The 19,419-nt window shown below is 41.4% G+C and overlaps 2 protein-coding genes across 4 annotated transcripts; one reads left to right on the top strand and one right to left on the bottom strand.

Moving 5' to 3' along the window:
• Window positions 1-2,275: 2,275 nt before the first annotated feature.
• dclre1b (DNA cross-link repair 1B) lies at window positions 2,276-5,516 on the bottom strand. Its single transcript, XM_084480387.1, has 4 exons — window positions 5,064-5,516; window positions 4,771-4,936; window positions 4,444-4,626; window positions 2,276-3,977 (listed from the first exon to the last, which is right to left on the bottom strand). The coding sequence occupies exons 1-4, from the start codon at window positions 5,259-5,261 to the stop codon at window positions 2,890-2,892; spliced, it is 1,635 nt and encodes a 544-aa protein (XP_084336513.1). The 5' UTR covers window positions 5,262-5,516; the 3' UTR covers window positions 2,276-2,889.
• A 6,479-nt stretch (window positions 5,517-11,995) lies between these two features.
• On the top strand, window positions 11,996-16,879 carry LOC311359204 (uncharacterized protein). Of its 3 annotated transcripts, none has more exons than XR_014638184.1 (8): window positions 14,127-14,185; window positions 14,275-14,318; window positions 14,431-14,505; window positions 15,543-15,594; window positions 15,726-15,776; window positions 15,950-16,045; window positions 16,295-16,356; window positions 16,545-16,879. XR_014638184.1 is itself a non-coding variant. In XM_084479186.1 (8 exons), exons 1-7 carry the CDS (start codon window positions 14,150-14,152, stop codon window positions 16,361-16,363), a joined length of 372 nt encoding a protein of 123 aa, XP_084335312.1. In that variant the 5' UTR covers window positions 14,127-14,149; the 3' UTR covers window positions 16,364-16,367; window positions 16,545-16,879. The 3 variants fall into 3 exon arrangements, 1 of the variants encoding a protein (XP_084335312.1); XM_084479186.1 differs by having other exon boundaries at window positions 15,950-15,994; window positions 16,295-16,367; XR_014638183.1 differs by lacking the exons at window positions 14,127-14,185; window positions 14,275-14,318; window positions 14,431-14,505 and adding exons at window positions 11,996-12,121; window positions 12,207-12,332 and having other exon boundaries at window positions 15,950-15,994; window positions 16,295-16,367.
• Window positions 16,880-19,419: the final 2,540 nt, after the last annotated feature.

Here is a 19,419-nt window from a genome sequence, read left to right on the forward strand (position 1 = left end):
ATGCAATAAGAAATAAGAAATAAGACATTAGTATCAGTCCCAATGCCATTACTTTCCTGAACAAGAAGCGAATAAGAATGACACATCAGCCATGATCAAATCAGGAACACAGGGAGGACTTGTGCGGCCCATGTGTGGCGGCTGATCGAGGCTTGTTTCGCAGGTATAACTTCCTATGATGTTCACTGTGAGCCAATGATGTGTGTGAGGAATCCATTACTTTATCCCTAACACCCTGCTGGGATGTTTATGGGGGCTGTGCCACACACATTTGTTTTTTGTAACACTAACCAGATGTCTGTCTCATTCAATTGGAGTCCATGGTTATTATATCATAAATTACATTTGGTAAACCGCTGATCTGTTTTAAAATATGCAGGCAACCAAGTTAAATTCAGGTGTGTATGTGTGTGTGTGTGTGTGTGCGTGTGCGTGTGGGATAGCAATTAACACTCCCCCTCTCTCAAGTGTGTTGTAAGGAGAGGAGATTACATAAAATAAATTTGCCATCACATTGCTGCATCTGCAATCTGCCTCCACTCACCCTAAAACAAAAAACATCTCAAAAGCTTTTGCGAAAAAATTAACTATTTCCCACAGCGCCTGCAATGTACCTGCATTCCATTGAGGAGTCCACCTCTTTGGCATTAACCAATGGCCCGCAGACACACTAGCCACACATTTCCGTTCCACACTGACTGTTTTCAAAGCCAACGGGGACATTATCAGCATTCAGCTCAACACTAAGTAAATGCTGTGCCTGTGGCAGACGGTCCTGCAGAGAGAGAGAGAGTTCCTCTGTGGCAGCCAGCCGTTCATCTCAAGATTGTCATCATGAGTGCGGGACGATCCTCCCCCTGGCTGTGGCACTCCGACGGCCCCCCGATGGTAGCTGTACAACAGCCCTGCATGGGGCTCCCAACATCCATCTCCAGTAGCATTAGTGGGAGAGGTGCAGTGGCAGCAGTGCAGGTCTGTTTTTTATTAAGGAGCTATATTCACAGCCACAAAGGGTCCAAAGTAAGGACCCAAGTTAACACTCTTAGGTGTACACACCTGCAAGATGGTAGCTTTAATGCCAATAAACCACTAACTTTATGTCCTGAGGTTTTACAGCAAGCCCATTGCATCAATGAATCTAAGATAGTCACCCATGCAGTGTATACATATCTATATGTATACATATTTCCCCAAAATACTAATAAAATGTATTTTAATATTTAATGACAAATGAGTTCCAATATTTCAAAACCTACTCAGTCCTTTGTGACGGGTGTTTGTTAGCAGGAGCTGGTTTACGTGCTTTCCTTCCCTCTCAGAGGGAAGGAAAGGTCGGCTTTCATTAGTGGATGGTGGATGAGATTCCTTACCCTGGGGCACCTGGGTAACATGCAGGTGAACCTCTTATTCTGGGATGGCTGCCACTGCTCCGTATTAAGGCTGAACAGTGTCATATGCTGTCCTGTTCCGTTTTGTGGAAGACTAGTCTTTAATTATTGCACATTGGAATCTAAATGATGAATGAATGAATGAAAATAATGAATGTTTTGAAACAGGCAGGTTCGTCTGCAACATCATTATTTGCATAGCTTTAGTAATTAGTCATTAATCAGTTATTCAGTTCATTATATTATTCAGCTCATCAGCTATTGATGTGAAAATAGGCGATACTTAATGTAAACAGCATACAGTAAGTCGCATAACATGGAATTCACCCAAATGAGACTTGACGGTTGTTTCGAAATGGCTGACAGTTCTTGCTGCACCTATGCAGAACATGGAGGGTTCAGACAATAAAATTCACCTATTTACTTGCTTCCGCCTTATGGAAAGTTATTGGTGCCGCAGAAAAAAACCGATGCGTAAGTTAAGTAACGTTGGCTGAGTAAACGGACACATTGCTAGCATGATGTTGCCATCTAGTGGAACGAGTAAAACAATACAAAAGCAACCAAAAAGGAAATAATTACGTTCATAGTAAAATGTTTTGAGTCTTTAACTTGGATACACTATATTCAATAAGCTTTGATTCAAAATTAGTTTTTGGATAATATATGTTGTACATCTTTTTTTTTGGTGTTGGTGGAGCATGTCACAGATAGAAGATTAATATGCAGTTTATTATACATGTTTTATTACCACATTGTTTGAAATATTAACAATTGTACTATTAACAAGTGCACACAAATATTAACAAGTGCTCTGGACATACGAATCTTCAATCATACACAATGATGTAATAACCAATCAAACTGTTCAGGAAGCAAAGCTTTTTTTTATTATAACCATAATGCAACAGAATAGGACTTTTTCTGGAGCCTCACGTCTGATTGTAACAGTCTAGTTCCAAATCCTTGTGAATAAATCAAAGTGCCCAAGTGCTAACTGAATGGGTATTTCCATTAACAGGCTGTACAGACAGAGTGCTGTCTCAATGCTCATGTTGGAAGAATGCTGAAAGGCTCTCAAATTAACCACTGAATTGAAAGTAGTACTTAAACCAAAACACAGTAAGACATCAAATGTCCATAGTAAACACTACACACACACATTCACTTAACATAATCTGGAAACAATGATGGAAAAACAAACATTTCACCTGAGCACACATTTTCTTAGAACGTATGTCACTTAGCTCTTTCGACACCAATAATTTAAAACACAAAAAAGAGGAATACAGTATGAAAAAAAACACTGTACGGGTGCACCACCTGCATCACGTTGTCGTCATGATGACGACGACTCAAGAATACGTTCTCCATTATTATTTATCTTCAGAACAGAAGAACAAAACAAACAGAAGGACAGCACAAAGGCATCCACATTATGAAAAGATCAGGGAAAATAAGGTGAACGTAGACTGGCACCAAGTGCATCCAAAATCCATGCCTACATGAAGGGGGTCTGGTCCCTCTGGTTATGGGCTAAAGGAATGAGGCAGAACCGCTGGACCAGCCTGTGGTCCAGCAGCCCACCATTCCTCATGTCCTCCTGATTGAAAGGCAGACGCTGTAAAATGCTCCCTTCCATCTCCTCCAGCGTTCCACGCGACTGTACAACCCCTGCCTCATCCCTCTGATTCGACGGTTGGTTAGAAAGAGTGAGGTCACAGTTTGACCCCGCCCCTCCATTTGAGGCTCTTCCGGGTGCAGATGTCACTCTTCTGACTTTGATGGGCGTTAATGCGGGAACGATGTTTTTGAGGATCTTCATAGTAGAAGAGTTATCGTAAACCATGTTAACAATGTTCATCCCGCACATGTAGTGATTCCTCTTGTAACAATCGACAGGGACATGTCGCTGGCTCCTTTCTCTAATGACATGGACTTCGTCCTCCCCCTCCTCCCCATCCTCCCCCTCCTCCACCTCAGGAGTAAGTCTCCCGGGGCTGATCGAAGCCCTGCTCACATTTGATGAAACATCCAAGCTCTTCGAGGGAGACTCAAACACCACCCCCCGCGGAGAAGGGCGTGGCCCCTTGTACCTAGGGGGTGGGCTTCTGCGTCTCGGTTGGACCGTCGGCTGCTTCAGCATGTAGCTCTGCACCGACTCGGGTACCAGGAAGTCACGGCGCTTCTTGCGGGGCAGCAGAGCCGTGAAGCTCCCCGGGAGACAGCTGCCCACGATGGGAACCATGGAGGCGGGCTTGAGCGCGGAGATGAAGTCCTCCAGCTCCCGGTAGGAGGAGTGGTCCGAGTAGGGCACCACGTGCACATTGGGATGGAAGGACACCAAGGGTCTGCTGGTGGGCAGTATGGCCACGGTAGGGAACACCCGGTTCCACTTCTGCATGTTGGCGTAGCGGACCTCGGCCTGCTCCACCACTCGCAGGCGGCCGGCCCCCTCGTCGGTAGTGAACACGTCCGGGAGCCCCAGCAGCCGGAGGGTCTCCATGCGCCCGGCGCTGACCTCCACCCAGCTCTTGAATTCCATGGCCAGGTCGACCATCAGAGACTCCTTCCCCAGGGTGTACAGACCTGCAGAGAGACAAGGGTTAGGGCCAAGTCTGATAAAGGGCCGGTCGATGTGAACTAAATATCACAGCAAAAAGGTGTTGATGCCATTGTTTACTTTTTCTGTCATTATCAAATATAACTTCCCCCACCCGCCTCCATTATTGAAAACATGGCAGTGTAAACTTTTGAGGTGGAAATACTATTTGTCTTGATAACGTGATATCTTTACAATATTTATTTGCCAACATGTAATGCAAGCCTCCAAATCTCTGAGCTAGATGATCTCCAGATAACCCATTTTCAGCCGCTTCAAAACCAATATCTAAATATTAAAAATAATATGAATAAACTAGGCCTTGTTTATATTGATATTTGTTTGAGAGCTGAATATATTATACCCTCCTATGTTGTCACCATTAGTCACCCAACTTAATAAAATTTCCTTTTTACACGAATCCCTTTCCATCCTACTTGGACAGCATGTTACCGATGACGACGTCATGGTCGGGGTGGCTGCGGATGATCTCTTTGATCTTCTCCGTGGCTCTCTGTCTGGTTGGCAGGAGCCGGGTGGGGTCACAGTTGGTGTTGTCGAGGTACAGGAGGTCTATGTTGACGTCGTTTCTGAGGCACGGCTCACGTAGCATTGAGGGAGCGTACCTGAAGTCACCTACAACAGTTCACCAAAAACATTGAGTATGAATAAAATATGTTTTTTCTTCAATGGAATCCACCAAAAAGAACCCGGAAAGTAATGGTTAACTAATCAAAACCTTACATACAGCGTAGTTTAGTGTAGTGTTCAGGAACTGACCTGTGTAGAGTATTGAGCCAAAGTAACCCTGGAAAAGAAACATGACGGACCCTGGGCAGTGGTTGGCGTCTATAAGTGTGACCGTCAGTCTTTCCTTGCCGATGTCATCCAACGGCAGCATGTAAGGCTCATCCAACTCCAGAGGATGGATCCATTGCTGTTTCACCTCCATTATACAGTATATATCATGTTAATACATAATACCGTTTTTAAGCCGCAAGTTGAACATGACCTTCGTATTTCATTAAATCATAACAATCAAAACGTTACAATTGGGTAATATAGAGCTTTACCTGTAGTTTTAATTTCAAGAGTGCAGCAGATACTGGAGAGCAGTAGATCGGTCGGTCGCTCCATGTGGAAGTTAAACCAGCTGTGTGGTCGCTGTGCATGTGAGATAGGAAAAACAGTCGAGTGTGTGGACACTTGCGAACCTGCCAGAAGTCTACAGCCAGCGGGGTATGTGGGATTACACGTCCATTCACTGACATTTTACCGAGGCTCAAAAACTTAGTTACATACACAAGATATACAGCTTCCTTCCTAGACACTGGCAAAACAACAAAACAAAAATGATGTTCTGCGTCGCCAAGCTAATGCTATTACGTGAAGATGTTCTTGTCAGCCCTCATTATTTTAGTCGTAGTCTATTTTATTTTAATTGGATGTGACCTTTGTGCCGACGTTATTATAACGCACGTATTATTTCCACTAAATAAGAACAACATTTGAAAACCCATACCACGGAGCGCGCCATTTTTTATTTCAACTCAACGTGCCACGCCCCCTGTCAAGAGGTAGACTATGTTTCAAACAGCGCCCCTGTAGGTAACACAAAATAAACCCATTCATTTGATATGAATGTAAAAAAGGGTAAATCATCTATTCATGTTTAAAGGGTTATAGGATTAGTTAGGAGAAAATATCAGACTCTGCAACTGGACAATTTCTTTATGTAGGTCTACAGATCAAACATTGAATACGTTGATTAACACGCTGTTAATCCTGAAGGGTCCGTGTACGAAGTATAATTCATTTACAGTTGTTCATGTTGTATAATGAAACAGGCCAGTTTAGGGGGTATTGCCTAATTTCATTGTCCGAGACGTGCAATGCAATTCAGCGCGCCAAAGCGTCAGCTTGTTTCATTAACCAAGTTGTACAATGATATTTGAACAAGGAAGTCGAGAGCCGGAAACAGAGACAGCTCGCCTTCAAAGTAAAGCTCGCCTTAGAAGTAAAAGTCGTGCGTTTTGAAGCGTGAATTTAAGGAGAGACAAACTAAATAAATAAACAAATAGCCTAAATAATGAACATAATTCATAACTGTTATACAGTCATATTTCTGCCACTTTCCCACAACTGATTGTCAATAAATTGCCAATGGGCGCCAACACTGGAATTATTATAGAGCGCTGTGATTCATGTATGCATGTAATGATTCATTTATATATTCATCAACTTATTTACTTGATTAAGGCTACTTAATCTGTTACTTTGGGTGAACGTTAAAGGTTATAGGCCTATAGTGTTGCGACCTGTGATGAGTCTGACTGGTAGAAAGAGTTGATATACGGCATTTCAGAATGTTAGTAAACAATAGCCGTAACGACACTTCCGGGTGGCAGAACGAGCGGCTACCACTGACCAGAAGCCATCCAGCCGGCTGTAAACACAAATAATAATAATAAATAATAATAAATAAATAACAATAAAGACTATGTCACACAGTCAACAAAACATTGTTGTTGATCTGAAGTTGAAACGATGACGAAAACTATATTAATATAATATAATATATTATATATATATATATGTATTAATGAGACGTCCCGTAGCACCCCGCAAGAAGAAAATCATTAATTCAAGCCATTTACCCTGTTTTTCTCGATCGTGGAAGGGTTTGTTTACTAGTGGTGCCAACGGAGAATGCATCGGCTTTTGCCACCCGGAAGAACATAGTGTGACGTCATGGTGAATTGCCGTATACCTTGACTTTATTGCTGGCTCTGTTGTCATGACAATAACGCCACTAGCTATCCGATGTAAAAATCCTTCAAGTTTATTTACCGTTCTCTCTCTTAACTAGGCTGCATAAATAAAATTAAAAAATATATATATATTTTTGGTGGATTATCCTCTGGCCTGTATAATAACAAAATGAATGCAGTGGTAAGTAAAGAGCAATACAACAAAAACAGACACGCCGTGCTTTCTCAACTTTATTTGGGAGGTGACTAGCCTTTATTTAAATAGACTAATTTGTCACGTATTAAGTAGTAATAATCATTATTATTGCTTTTTCATATTTTTCAGACCTTATACATATTTACATCCTGGTTTTATATATATATATATATATATATATATATATATATATATATATATACTTACATCCTGATTCTACTGTACTGTTGTTGCATATTTTGTATTGTAAATAATGTTTCTTGCATTTTCTGATATTGTCCTTTTCTGCACAATTTCTGTAGGCATTGCCACTTTTCATTTCACTACACATCCTGCATCCTGCAACCAGGATGTAAATATGTATAAGGTCTGAAAAATATGAAAAAGCAATAATAATGATTATTACTACTTAATACGTGACAAATTAGTCTATTTAAATAAAGGCTAGTCACCTCCCAAATAAAGTTGCAAAAGCACGGCGTGTCTGATTTTGTTGTATTGCTCTTTACTTACCACTGCATTAATTTTGTTATTATACAGGCCAGAGGATAATCCACCAAAAATATATTTTTTTAAATTTTATTCATGTAGCCTAGTTAAGAGAGAGATAGCCAGTAGCATTATTGTCATGACAACAGAGCAATAAAGTCAAGGTAAATCAACTCTTTCTACCAGTCAGACTCATCACAGGTTGCAACACTATATATAACCTTTAACGTTCACCCAAAGTAACATATTAAGTAGCCTTAATCAAGTAAATAAGTTGATGAATATATAAATGAATCACTAAAAGCATACATGAATCACAGCGCTCTATAATAATTCCGTGTTGGCGCCCATTGGCAATTTATTCACAATCAGTTGTGGGAAAGTGGCAGAAATATGACTGTATAACAGTTATGTTTAGTAATTATGTTCATTATTTAGACACCCACGTTTTAAGCTGTTACAAGCACGCAGCGTTTGACCCTCGCCATTCAAAACCATGGATGATTATTTCTAATGTTGAAAATAAATGAAAAATAGGGATAATGTGGTCTTTGGTGTATACGTTTGCATAAACCCGACGTTATTGAGCTAGTTTACTTCAGGTGTAGGCCTACGCCTTTTTTAGTAAATACATTCATGGGGCGGTCTAGTTTACCTCAGCAGTACCCGTACTTACCAATTACATCCATGGGATCCCACTGTGAGGGATTTATGGCTCAACGTCGCCCCCTAGCGTGCATCAGCTCTATGAGAAATGATGAAGGACAACCCCATCAAAATGCATGGGTTTACATTTCGTTCCGTGTAGCACGAAACAAGTCAAGACAATCGTGCTCTGGGACACGATTCAATAGATAACGTTCGCGCGCATGAGCACGAAATTGCGTGATACCGGGTTGGTCAGCGACCACATTACATTACAGTGTGTGTGTGTGTGTGTGTGTGTGTGTGTGTGTGTGTGTGTGTGTGTGTGTGTGTGTGTGTGTGTGTGTGTGTGTGTGTGTGCGCAAAGCGCGTAGGGCATCCACTGGGCTGGGGGGGACAAAGGACGGAGCTGACAGCTGGTGGGGAATATCACACATCAGAGATGGATGTTCGCCTGCAGGGCTTGGCTCTCTGGTTGGCAGCCGTGCTGTCAGGGCCTCTGTGTGTCAACTGTTACTACGTCAACTGTCAACTGTTACTACGTCGACACGCATAGTCCACTGTTCGATGACGAGCATGCTCGTCTTTTATCATTCTGTCATTTAGCAAACGAGATGTTACTCAAAGTCGCTCGAGTTAGTATTGGATGTGTCATTAAGGCAGGGTTGCCTTAATGGGACTTTGGCTGGAGAGAGAATCTGCAAAATGTCAGCGGGCGTGCGAAGAGCGCGCGCGGCAAACATTTTTGATAACCATAACCCAAATTTCGTTTACTTAGTAGGCCTATCAACAAATTGAAGGAAGGCTTATATAAAAGCCATTGGCTGTTGTTGACGTAGGACATTCAAAATGTGTTTAGATATGTTTTAATCATGCATTTAATCATGCATTGACATGGGAACACTGTATACACTGTATATAAACGCTGTATACTGATACCTGCTGCCATAGATATGTATTTAACCAAGACCTCAGAATTTATTCCCAGTCTGACCCAGAAATAAGGAATTTAACAGAAGGTAACAGTGTGTCATGGCCTTTAATTAGTTTAGTAATTTGGTCATTGGTTGATAGCCTACACTACATTAAGACACCTTGTAATTTTGTTTTGAGGAGGGCCTTTAGACCTTTAGGGTCTATATTGCGAGAATAGGTTACTTGGACTCCGCTAATTGCCAAACGTGACTTTATTTAGCCTAATGACTGATATTGAAAAGTAACAACATGGAATTAATGTTAAATCAGAATTAAAATAACATGTCCTTATTAACATATGAAACTGTAACATAGCCTATGGATTATCTAGCCTATAGAAGCCTACTTGTTCTTTCCGTGCTTAGCTCGAAAGGCACTTGTAATATAAATAAAATATAGGCTAAGTAACACCAAACTAACAATTTGAAATCCAACAAGGTCCACACAGAGAGGCAGAGAGACAGAAGACATGAAAGGAGGGAAGAAGAGAGACTGGAAGAGTTTTTGAAAAGGATCATGTGTAGGTGTACACCTAGAGTGTGCATATATTTCTTGATATGTAGCCCCAACGATAACCTTTCCCTCAAAATAGCCTCACCCAATCGCACCCATGAACTTCGCCATAGGCTCGGCCAATCGGTACTCGCATGCAGTGCACTGGCGAATGAGAGGAGAGAGCGAATGAGAGGAGAGAGCGGGGCTTGAGAGAGCGGGGCTTGAGAGAGTTGGTGAGGAAGAACGAAGAAGATGGCGGCGCTCGGCGAGGTCCCATGCTGACGGAGATTTCGGTATGATAGATCAGTTGAATAACAGTTTAGCTCTTAGTTATTGCGTGTGCGACATGTTTTAATCTGAGCTACGGAACAGTTACGGCTGGAGTGGCGTGTGGAGGAGCGGAAGACTCCACGCCATCAGCGCTGAAGATTCATCCGGGGTCGTATTATTAACAAGTATAGTTCGCGTAGTGCGAGGCGACCGTCCTCGCTAGGTAGTGCAAAGTGTTGCACTACCTGTTGCACTACCTTGACTATTCAGTTATATTACTAGCCCGTCGCCAACGTTGGAAGCTTGTCACGCCAAAGAACGAAGAGCCAGCCAGTTCACTGCTACAGACCGGGACCTGTCTGTGGCTCCTGCTCTCTCCCGCCATTGATGCACGGTGCGGTGGGTGAGTAAATAGGCTACCCTGCTGCCACACATGGCTATCATTCTCAACGGACAGCAACGCACTCGTGATGGACATGCACATACACATTATTCTGTTTAATGTAGGCATTTTCGTTATAACATGGATAGCAAGCATAACAACAAATCTAATCGCTAGTTAGCGAACATGCTAACTAGCGATCTTTACAACATGGATGATGGTTCATGTATTTTTCAACGAACACAAGCAATAAATCTATCTGTTTCATAATAAACAATATCAGATTTATTTTCGAACTCCTTCTCCCTCATCCTGGTGCTCAATGTGTTAAATGCATCTGCATTTTTATGTGTGTTTGCCAGCATACGTTCTATGTGGGCGTCTGCCCAAATATCCAATAGACATTCCGTCTCCTCTTTGCTCCATGTTGAGCCACGACTAATTTTCACCCGACGGTCCGACAATGTGCTGTTACCAGGCACGTGCACACATAGGGCCCTAGGGGTGCTTGAGCCCCTGCCCTTTTTGCCTGATATTAAAAAGTGCCCTCTGAGTGTTCTTCAACAATCGCGCCCGCAACAGCGCTCGTCCGCGATCCAACCCCCACGTCAACAATGGCGCTCGTCCGCGATTCCCCCCCCCCCTCCCCCCGCCCCTCAAAACTCCTGTGCACGTCCCTGGCTGTTACCGCTAATCAAACAATAATTCCCATAATGCGCGCGGCTGAGCGGGTGCCTGTTACGTCCAAAGAGGCGTATGCTTTTTGGAACTGGATCGGACCGAGGTGCGTTCGCTTTCACATCTCAAGCGAACTGAGACCACCTCTTTAGCGAGGTCTCGGCCGGCTGATTTGGTGCGCTGAGGTGGGTTTTTTTTTCAAGCCGACGAGGCTGTGATCGAAATGCGGGACAGTTGCGCAGCATCGTCTTTTTTATAGCCAAAATAATTCCACACAACTGATGTGCCGCCCCTCTTTGCTACCAAACTTTCAGCTGTGCGCTCTTCTGACGAGCCTGAGGCCATTGTGCAGCAGGTTAAAGCGCAGCGTCTCTCCCTGCCTGCACTACTTTGCTCCGCTCGGCTCACTCGCAAGTCACGTGACCAATCAAATCGCAGCCTTTGCGGTTCGAAAATCTCGTTTTGTCATATTGTGATATTATCGCAAATGCAATTAATCGTTCAGCCCTATGTTCGTGCAACAATTGTAACTGAAAATAAACATTTGATGAACCAAATTACAACCAATAGCTTCAGTCATTGAGGGCAGATTTTTTTAATTTAGTTTTACAAATCAAGAGTAGGCCTGATTTGACTAATTGGCTTTGCATCCTTTCCTTCTGCCCTTGTAGTCCAAGACATGCTGCCCACCAGCTTTCAAATTACAATGCTGCCACTAGTGGCTTTGTATCAATTTTATTCACATAATTATCCCTCCCTGCTATTTTGTAGTTCACCAAAACACCCTGAAACTATTTGAGTCACACATTCTTATGCCACCATACGCCACAAACAGTGCAAGCAGGCCAATGGCAACCAAGCGCACAGTCCTTCCTTCCTCACTTAAAAAACCACCAGCCGCCACTGGTATGAACTACATCCAGAACCAGAATTTGTCAACATCCAAAATATGTTTTGAGTGACATGAATGAAAATCCTACAGGTGCTGCAATGAGAGTAACATATTCTGTACTCTTCTTCTGAAATGTTCCTGCAGGTTACAAGCAGAATTCGTTTGTGGTACGGCCCAGTTACCTTAACTGGGCACCATGGATTGGTCCCCACACAAGAGGCTCCAGTATGGTGTCAAACACAGAACACTGCAAAATCCACACACCAAGGAACCCAGATGAAGAATCCAACCTCTTAATTACAGAGGACCAGCTCACTGACGAGATTCTGAAACTGAAGGTATTTGCACACTGTGGAGTATTTGTATGGTTTTTCTCATTGTTAAATCTATCAGGGCTGTAATATTTGCTATTTAACATCATAGGTGGAAGCTGTGCGAAGTCTCTGCAAGGGGTGTGGCATAGACTCCAAGGGCTCCAGGATGGACCTTATTATGAGGCTCCGCAAAGAAATGCAGAACCGGTCAGCATATGACAAAGTGTTTGCAAAGGTCTGGGGGGCTTCTGGTGAGTTGATTTATATTCAAAAGTGTTTGCATCAGTAATAACTTTCAGACTTCACTACATTTCACTGTAATGGTTACTCATAGCGGGTACGATAACTTTATTTTACCAGGTGGATGTGCTGTGGTCACATGCCCTTGTGCTGTTGTTTATGGAGTTAAACTCAACCTAAGGGCTGAGAGCCCAAGAGATTGTGCTGATCTGCTGCTATCAATGAAGCATTTCCAATGTGACCTTGTATGATTTTGCAAGGGGACTGGCAACACATACATACAAACATAAGAGAGCCATAGTCCTCGCCCTTAAGCCCTCATGAGGGGAGACTGCTGGATCCTACTGATGACAACATCAGATTGGCCTCTGCAAAGAAAGTGAAAGTCAGCTTGCCTTGGCTAACTACAAAGAAGCCAGTACCTGATGAAAATGGCCACCCTATTACAGGGTCATCAGAGCATTATGCTCTTTGTGACCGCTTTCATGAGGAACACCAAAGACCCAAAGGATGTTCTGCGCAAGGTAGAGCTTGTGCCTGAGTTACGTGGCTGGGCCAATACCCAGTGTGCCGAGCAGCTCTTCAGTGGATTGAGGAAGAACAACCACTTCTTAGACATGATGAGTCCATCGTCCCATATTTTTTTTAATGAGGAACATTTTGCACCACTACAACAATGGACACAATGCCAAAACAATAGAGAACATGAAGAAAACATTGGGGAGTGCACTGCAAATACAGTTGAACTCCAGTGGGCAGGCGGTTTTAGGTATCTACGTGCACAGTATAGTTGTGACATTCGGATGTCAAACTGGTATTGTCTTTGTAAAAAATCTCCTGCAATAAAAAGGCTTTATTAATCCAATGTGTGGAAATTCCTAGCAGTAATTGTTTGTTTTGGTTAACACTTACTGTTTAGAATGTCAAAGGTCATAATCTTAATTGTTTCCCTTGCCTGCTGACAGCATCAGCAGCCACTGCTGCATCTTGCACAGCTGCCCAGTCTGTAAACACTGCAGCAGCCTCTGTTGTGACTCAATCCGTGGCACCCCCTGCGAACCAGGCCGCTGCCATCATCCCACCACTGACCACCGGTACGAACCAGGCCGCTGCCATCATCCCACCACCGACCACCGGTACGAACCAGGCCGCTGCCATCATCCCACCACCGACCCCTGCTGTCAACGTAGCCCCTACAATTAACGTAGAAGCTTCTGGCATGAGTGCGACAATAGCAGTGGAAGCTTGTAGTGGAAGCAGCTACAACCACAACAGGTATTCCAGAGATCATCACAGTACAAAAATGTAGCACCTAATACTACACTATCTAATGCACTAAAATATAATGTTGTACAACTTGTAACATTATTTACTAAGTTGCTAGAAAGACATGCTATGGTACAAATTCCACACATTGCTTATTATGTTTGTCATTTCTGAAATTGGGCTTCTCTGACCATATTGCAGGAGGTTTTGAGGTTTGCAATGAACACTTGTGGAATGAAGCACATATACCACATATGTGCAGGAAGGGAAGTAACGGAGCATGAGATGGACGAAGGACAATTGACATGGGTAAATGTATTTCTTTATTTTTCTTGCTTACTAATAGGCCTAATATGGCCCACATTAAACAAAGTGAAGTATTTTCTTCATATAATTTAGTTCTAAAGAGGTTTTCTATTGTTTTTTGCTGTCAAGTATGATATAGTAGTAAGTACTTAACTGACTGTCATTTTAAAGCTCGATGATGTGTTGGATGAGGCGAGGCGATTTCAAGTGGGCACCACAGTTTTAAAAAGGCTGGACTTCATGTCTCTGGGATTGGACAGAGAAGTGGAGGCAACAGTAAGTACACTTTTAATCACACAAATATTTGAAAATTGTTTAGTAAAATGTCTTTGCAATCCATAAAACATTCTGTTGTTTTATTACAGATCGTCAACTGTTTATCACTGGTCATCAAGATTGCCAGGCAAAAGTGTGTATGGATATTTTTTGTATCATTTCAAGGTACAACTTTCTATCATTGATAGTGCTTATTTATTTTGTGTAAACCCAAATAATTTAAACTGGTGTTCTGTGATTTACAGGGAAAGGATGTTCATGCTGTGGATGTTATCCCCACTTGGAGACCTCTCAATGTCGACCCGTTTCTCTCGCTGCCAGTAAGTTCTATGCATGTGTTGTGTATGGCTTAAGTTTGTTAACCCTGTACATAGTGACAGTATGTCGTACTATGGTTGCGTATCTAAAAATATCTTCATGTTGAAACTACAAGCATTCGAATGATGCAGGTAGATGCAGCATCTAGAGACTGCATCCTTTTTCCTGTATGGAAACCAGGATACTGGATACTAGGTGTAAGTTTAACAGGCATCATGTCAGAGTTTTTTATAAGAATGTCACCATTTTATTATTATTTGGTCACATGACATACTTTTCAAATATTGCATCTACTTTTAGATTTTAAATTCCAGCCACACATTGTCATGAGAAGTGTAATCTATGTCATGTAAAATAATCTGCTTTGTCACATATGTTCACTTAAAAGTTATGAAAAAGGCATTACAGTGAAGCTGTAATGTACATTTGCAGTAGTACAATGCAGATTCAACCTTTACTTGAAAATGGTATATTTTACAGGTCCTGAAGCCTAAATTTAAGAGGATACGTCTTCTTGATTCCTCCATGCTTAGTTGCTATGGAGACTGGCATTATTTATCCATGTTCATGTTTCAGTCTAATATTGAGGAACCGTTCAATGTTCCCGTAAATTAATGTTTGGTTCGTTTTTGTGTTTTGCATGGTGTTATATTGTTATTATTCATATTGTTATGTTTAGGAACCGTTCAATGTTCCTAGTAGAGTTAAGAATGTTGGCAACCGTTCAATGTTGCTTTTGCTGTGTTCTAAAGAAGCCTGTAGAGTTAAGAATGTTATCAACCGTTCAATGTTGGTTCTGCCGTGTTAAAAAAAGCCTTTTGGTGATGTGTTCATTCATTCATTTGTGGTGATCAAGGTAGCACAATCTGGAGTCATACTATGCACACCTGCTCCACTGTTGCTTAAACCAATAATGGAAGCCAATTAATTAAGCAAGCTTAAATGGCTTAAAATGTTGACCACAAATGTCACGTCACATCAAAATCATGTGAGGTCTTTAATAGTGTATTTCACCATGCTATCCTTTTGTCTTATATAGCACCATTGCAGCAAAGATAGTGCCAGGATCCTGGGCATTTGTTTCAAACAAGGTGATGGAAATTTCGGATTTATATATGCCTTGTGAAATGTGCTATGCATTGGAATAGTACTAAGAAATGTAATTGTATTAAATATATTTAAATATAATTGAGTTGTCAATAACTTCTGGCTTTTTTATCAGAATATTCCAGAACAAGCAGGCAGCGCGGACTGTGGCGTGTTCATGCTAATGGTAAGTGATAAATAAGTGATGGGATTGTGCACCTCGGCATCAAACATAATAACATAAGCAGGTGCCAAGAGAAAAGGATAATTGACATGGTTTATATGTACAGTAACAACTGTGTATCAACTGTTCTATCATATGAAAAGAATGTTAACCGTTGTTTATAATATGGATTACAGTACGCACTGTACATGGCACTGGACTGGACCTTCGACTTCACTCAGGTCAGCAAGATGGTGGTGCCAGCTTCTGTTAGACAACATTGAACACCAAAGGTATGAACAACTTCTTACTTGATAACTACGATGTGTTTCTGTGGGGAGGGGGGGGGGCTTAAAGGAACAGGAAAGGTACTGTAGTGTTGTATTAGTCCCCAGCAAGAGGATTTTGTCAACAATAATATCACTTTATTTTCCTGTACCAAATGGACTCTTAAACCAAAATATGAACCAAACCATGTACCGTCAAACCCCCCTACATGAAAAGCATCTTGCTAATGTCACCCCTTTGACATTTCTACGTAGGAAGAGAAGACGGATAGAGCCCATGACACATGGAAGAGAGCAGGAGCAGGAGTTGGCAACATGTATTGAGCAGGTCTTTTATTTATTAATAATTTATTTTTGATTTTGTTTGTTTGCATGTGTTTCTTTTTTGGGGGAATATAATATTTATTGAATACATTCAGTGCTCATTCAGTATTTCTATTAATGCTGTTTGGCTTAATACTAACTGGAGATGATGTATTCAATAGAAGAATCTTATTTGTTTCAGTTGCCATCTTGCCTGTTGGAGATCGTCTTTGCTGAGGTTGTTCTTCATGATGGAGACAGAGCTCTAATGACCCTGTCCCTGGTGCCTTCCTGCTTCAGAGAAGTTGTGGAGAGGGAATACTTCAAGAGAAAAGTGCATTTTCTGTGGCTTGACAGTAAGATTACAAAAACGGTCGTAGCTATACTGGTTGCATACTGCATGTTTTCCATGTTAAATCAATTAGAGAAATCATCTTATTCTCAAAATGGTTGTAACAACAGGTGTTGCAACAGGTGTTGCAAACTGGACCATGTTCTCGGCACAATACAGGGTAGACTTTTACAAAATGTACACTCTGGATACGTTTAGAGAGTGCAGGGTGACTTTCAAAAACTGCATACCAGGTATGAAAATTATGCATGGAAATGTAATGAGTACTTCTTTCAGTTATTGCTACCTAAAGATCAACCACCATCAAACAGAGGAAAGGGAAACGCAAGCAGTAGAGCGACACGGTTACCACTACAGAGCTGAGCTGTTGGTCTTGTCAGCCTGAATTCTGTTGGTTTATATGAACACACACAACACAACACACAACTGGTTGAAACACTGCAGTAGCAGAAACCTCAAAGATGAATGGAAGGCAGGTTCAGAATAAATGTGGAGATGTTTCTTCATGGTCTTCTAAGTGGGTTGGTTTATTTACTTCCATGATGTTAAGTCAAGTGAAGGCGAGTTAACCAAAATTGATATTGATAAGTGGCTGTCAAAGGAACCAATTGTTAATGTTTTACCTTAATTTCCTTATGAGTCTGCTCAACCTCTGTTCAAATAAAAGTTTTTGGCTTGTAAATCTGTCAAGCCTATAGACTTTGGTCTCATTTACTTTCATGCTGTGCGTTTGCAAGTTCCAACTTGGAGATTGAATATAGTATAGGAGACTACCATTGTGCATCTGATATAAGCTGGTAGTTTTCAGTGCTTTACAGTCTGCTTATTCTTGTAATAGGCCTATAAAACAATACTGCAACACCTTGTGGTTATATTCTGCTAATCAAGTTTGGAGGACCAAGCAGAGGAATGCTTATTACTATTTTTTTACTATTCAGTAGCTTTAAAATTTGTTTTTCATGATTGATGGACACGATATTAAATATTGATTTGATCCAATGATGGCCGTTTATCTGTCAACTGTCTTGAAATGTCACGTTTTTCTGGACACGCATATGTAATATTTTGTGTGCCTACTATAGCTTGTATAGTCTTATATCTTTACTGAAGCGAGTTTAGAGGCTGTCATAATGTTGACCATAACTGTAAATGCACACCAGTCAACCACCAGCAAGTCCCAGAGACAGAGTTGGGTCAGATATGGGAAAGGTATATTAATTATGTTACTTACATTTGACATGCTTTATGGTGTGTTTTTCAACGAATGTTTACTTTGCTAAGCAACGTGGAACCAATCAGCTTCAGATATGATCCATCTTGTGGAATCTGCGCAGTCAGAAGAGCTTTGGGCCCGGTTTCCCGATAATGTCCAGTCTTAACGCGCTACAAAGACTCCTACGTTTAGACGTATCATTTGTTTACCTACATAGGCATGGTTCCCGAATGGTCTCCTACGACCAGTTCAGTAATGCATTACATTACTGGCGTGAGATTCTGTAGAATCTTGTAATGCATACCTTATAGCAGGGTCCGCGGGTGTAAATGTTGACTGTGGGGGGGAGGGGGGGGGGGATCGTGATTGTTGACGGGCGGGGACGGACGGACCGACGATCGGGATTGACGGGGGGGGGGGGCGGGACGACGACGACGCGTGTTTTTTGTAAGCAGGCAAAAACGTGTGTCACACGGTAAAACCGTGCAAGTTGGCAGCTCTGAAATGTATAAATCGAATTACGTGGGAGCCAGAGGGAACCAATCTCCCAAAAAGGCAACAAAGTAAAAAAACTGAGGGGGTCTCTCATATATCTGAAGGTGTCTGCCATATTTGGCATTGTAATTTAATCTTAAACAACGCTCATTATCCATCCCCGTGCGGTCTTACCTATTATTAAATAATAAAAAAATAATAATTATAAAAATATATCTAAATATATATAAAAAATGATTTAAAAAAAGATATGAAAAAAAAGTTATATAAAAAAAATTATATAAAAAAAAATTCCATAAAAAAAATTATTAAAAAAAAATGTATATATAAAAAAAAATTATATAAAAAAAATTATATAAAAAAAAATAATAAATTTAAAAAATTATAAATTAAAAAAAAAAAATTGGACCTGCGCACAAATGTTTTTTTTTGGACCTGCGCGCGCATCTTTTTTTTGACATGCGCACGCGCATCTTTTTTTTGGACCTGCGCACGCGCATCTTTTTTTGGACATGCGCGCGCAGGTCCAAAAAAAGATGCGCGTGCGCATGTTAAAAAAAAGATGCTCGCGCATCTTTTTTTTTGCGCGCGCATCTTTTTTTTTGGATCTGCGCGCGCATCTTTTTTTTGACATGCGCACGCGCATCTTTTTTTTTACCTGCGCGCGCATGTCCAAAAAAAACATTTGTGCGCAGGTCCAATTTTTTTTTTATATAATTTTTTTTAAAACATTTTTTTTTATATACATTTTTTTTTCATAATTTTTTTTACGTTTAGACGTATCATTTGTTTACCTACATAGGCATGGTTCCCGAATGGTCTCCTACGACCAGTTCAGTAATGCATTACATTACTGGCGTGAGATTCTGTAGAATCTTGTAATGCATACCTTATAGCAGGGTCCGCGGGTGTAAATGTTGACTGTGGCAGTCTCTTACCATTTTTTTAATGGTAAGAGACTGCACGGGGATGGATGAGTGTTGTTTAAGATGAAATTACAATGCCAAATATGGCAGA

The sequence above is a fragment of the Micromesistius poutassou genome (assembly GCF_964030765.1).
Source record: "Micromesistius poutassou genome assembly, chromosome: 15".
Lineage (NCBI taxonomy): Eukaryota > Metazoa > Chordata > Actinopteri > Gadiformes > Gadidae > Micromesistius > Micromesistius poutassou.

Excerpts from the sequence above, each read along its gene's own strand:
- dclre1b (XM_084480387.1), bottom strand. The coding sequence starts at position 5,261 with ATGTCAGTGAATGGACGTGTAATCCCACATACCCCGCTGGCTGTAGAC. Across the intron at positions 4,937-5,063 it reads TCTTGAAATTAAAACTACAG|GTGAAACAGCAATGGATCCA; the intron begins GTAAAGCTCTAT and ends TGTATAATGGAG. Across the intron at positions 4,627-4,770 it reads TGGCTCAATACTCTACACAG|GTGACTTCAGGTACGCTCCC; the intron begins GTCAGTTCCTGA and ends GAACTGTTGTAG.
- LOC311359204 (XM_084479186.1), top strand. The coding sequence starts at position 14,150 with ATGTCTCTGGGATTGGACAGAGAAGTGGAGGCAACA. Across the intron at positions 14,186-14,274 it reads ACAGAGAAGTGGAGGCAACA|ATCGTCAACTGTTTATCACT; the intron begins GTAAGTACACTT and ends GTTTTATTACAG. Across the intron at positions 15,995-16,294 it reads GGACCTTCGACTTCACTCAG|GAAGAGAAGACGGATAGAGC; the intron begins GTCAGCAAGATG and ends ATTTCTACGTAG.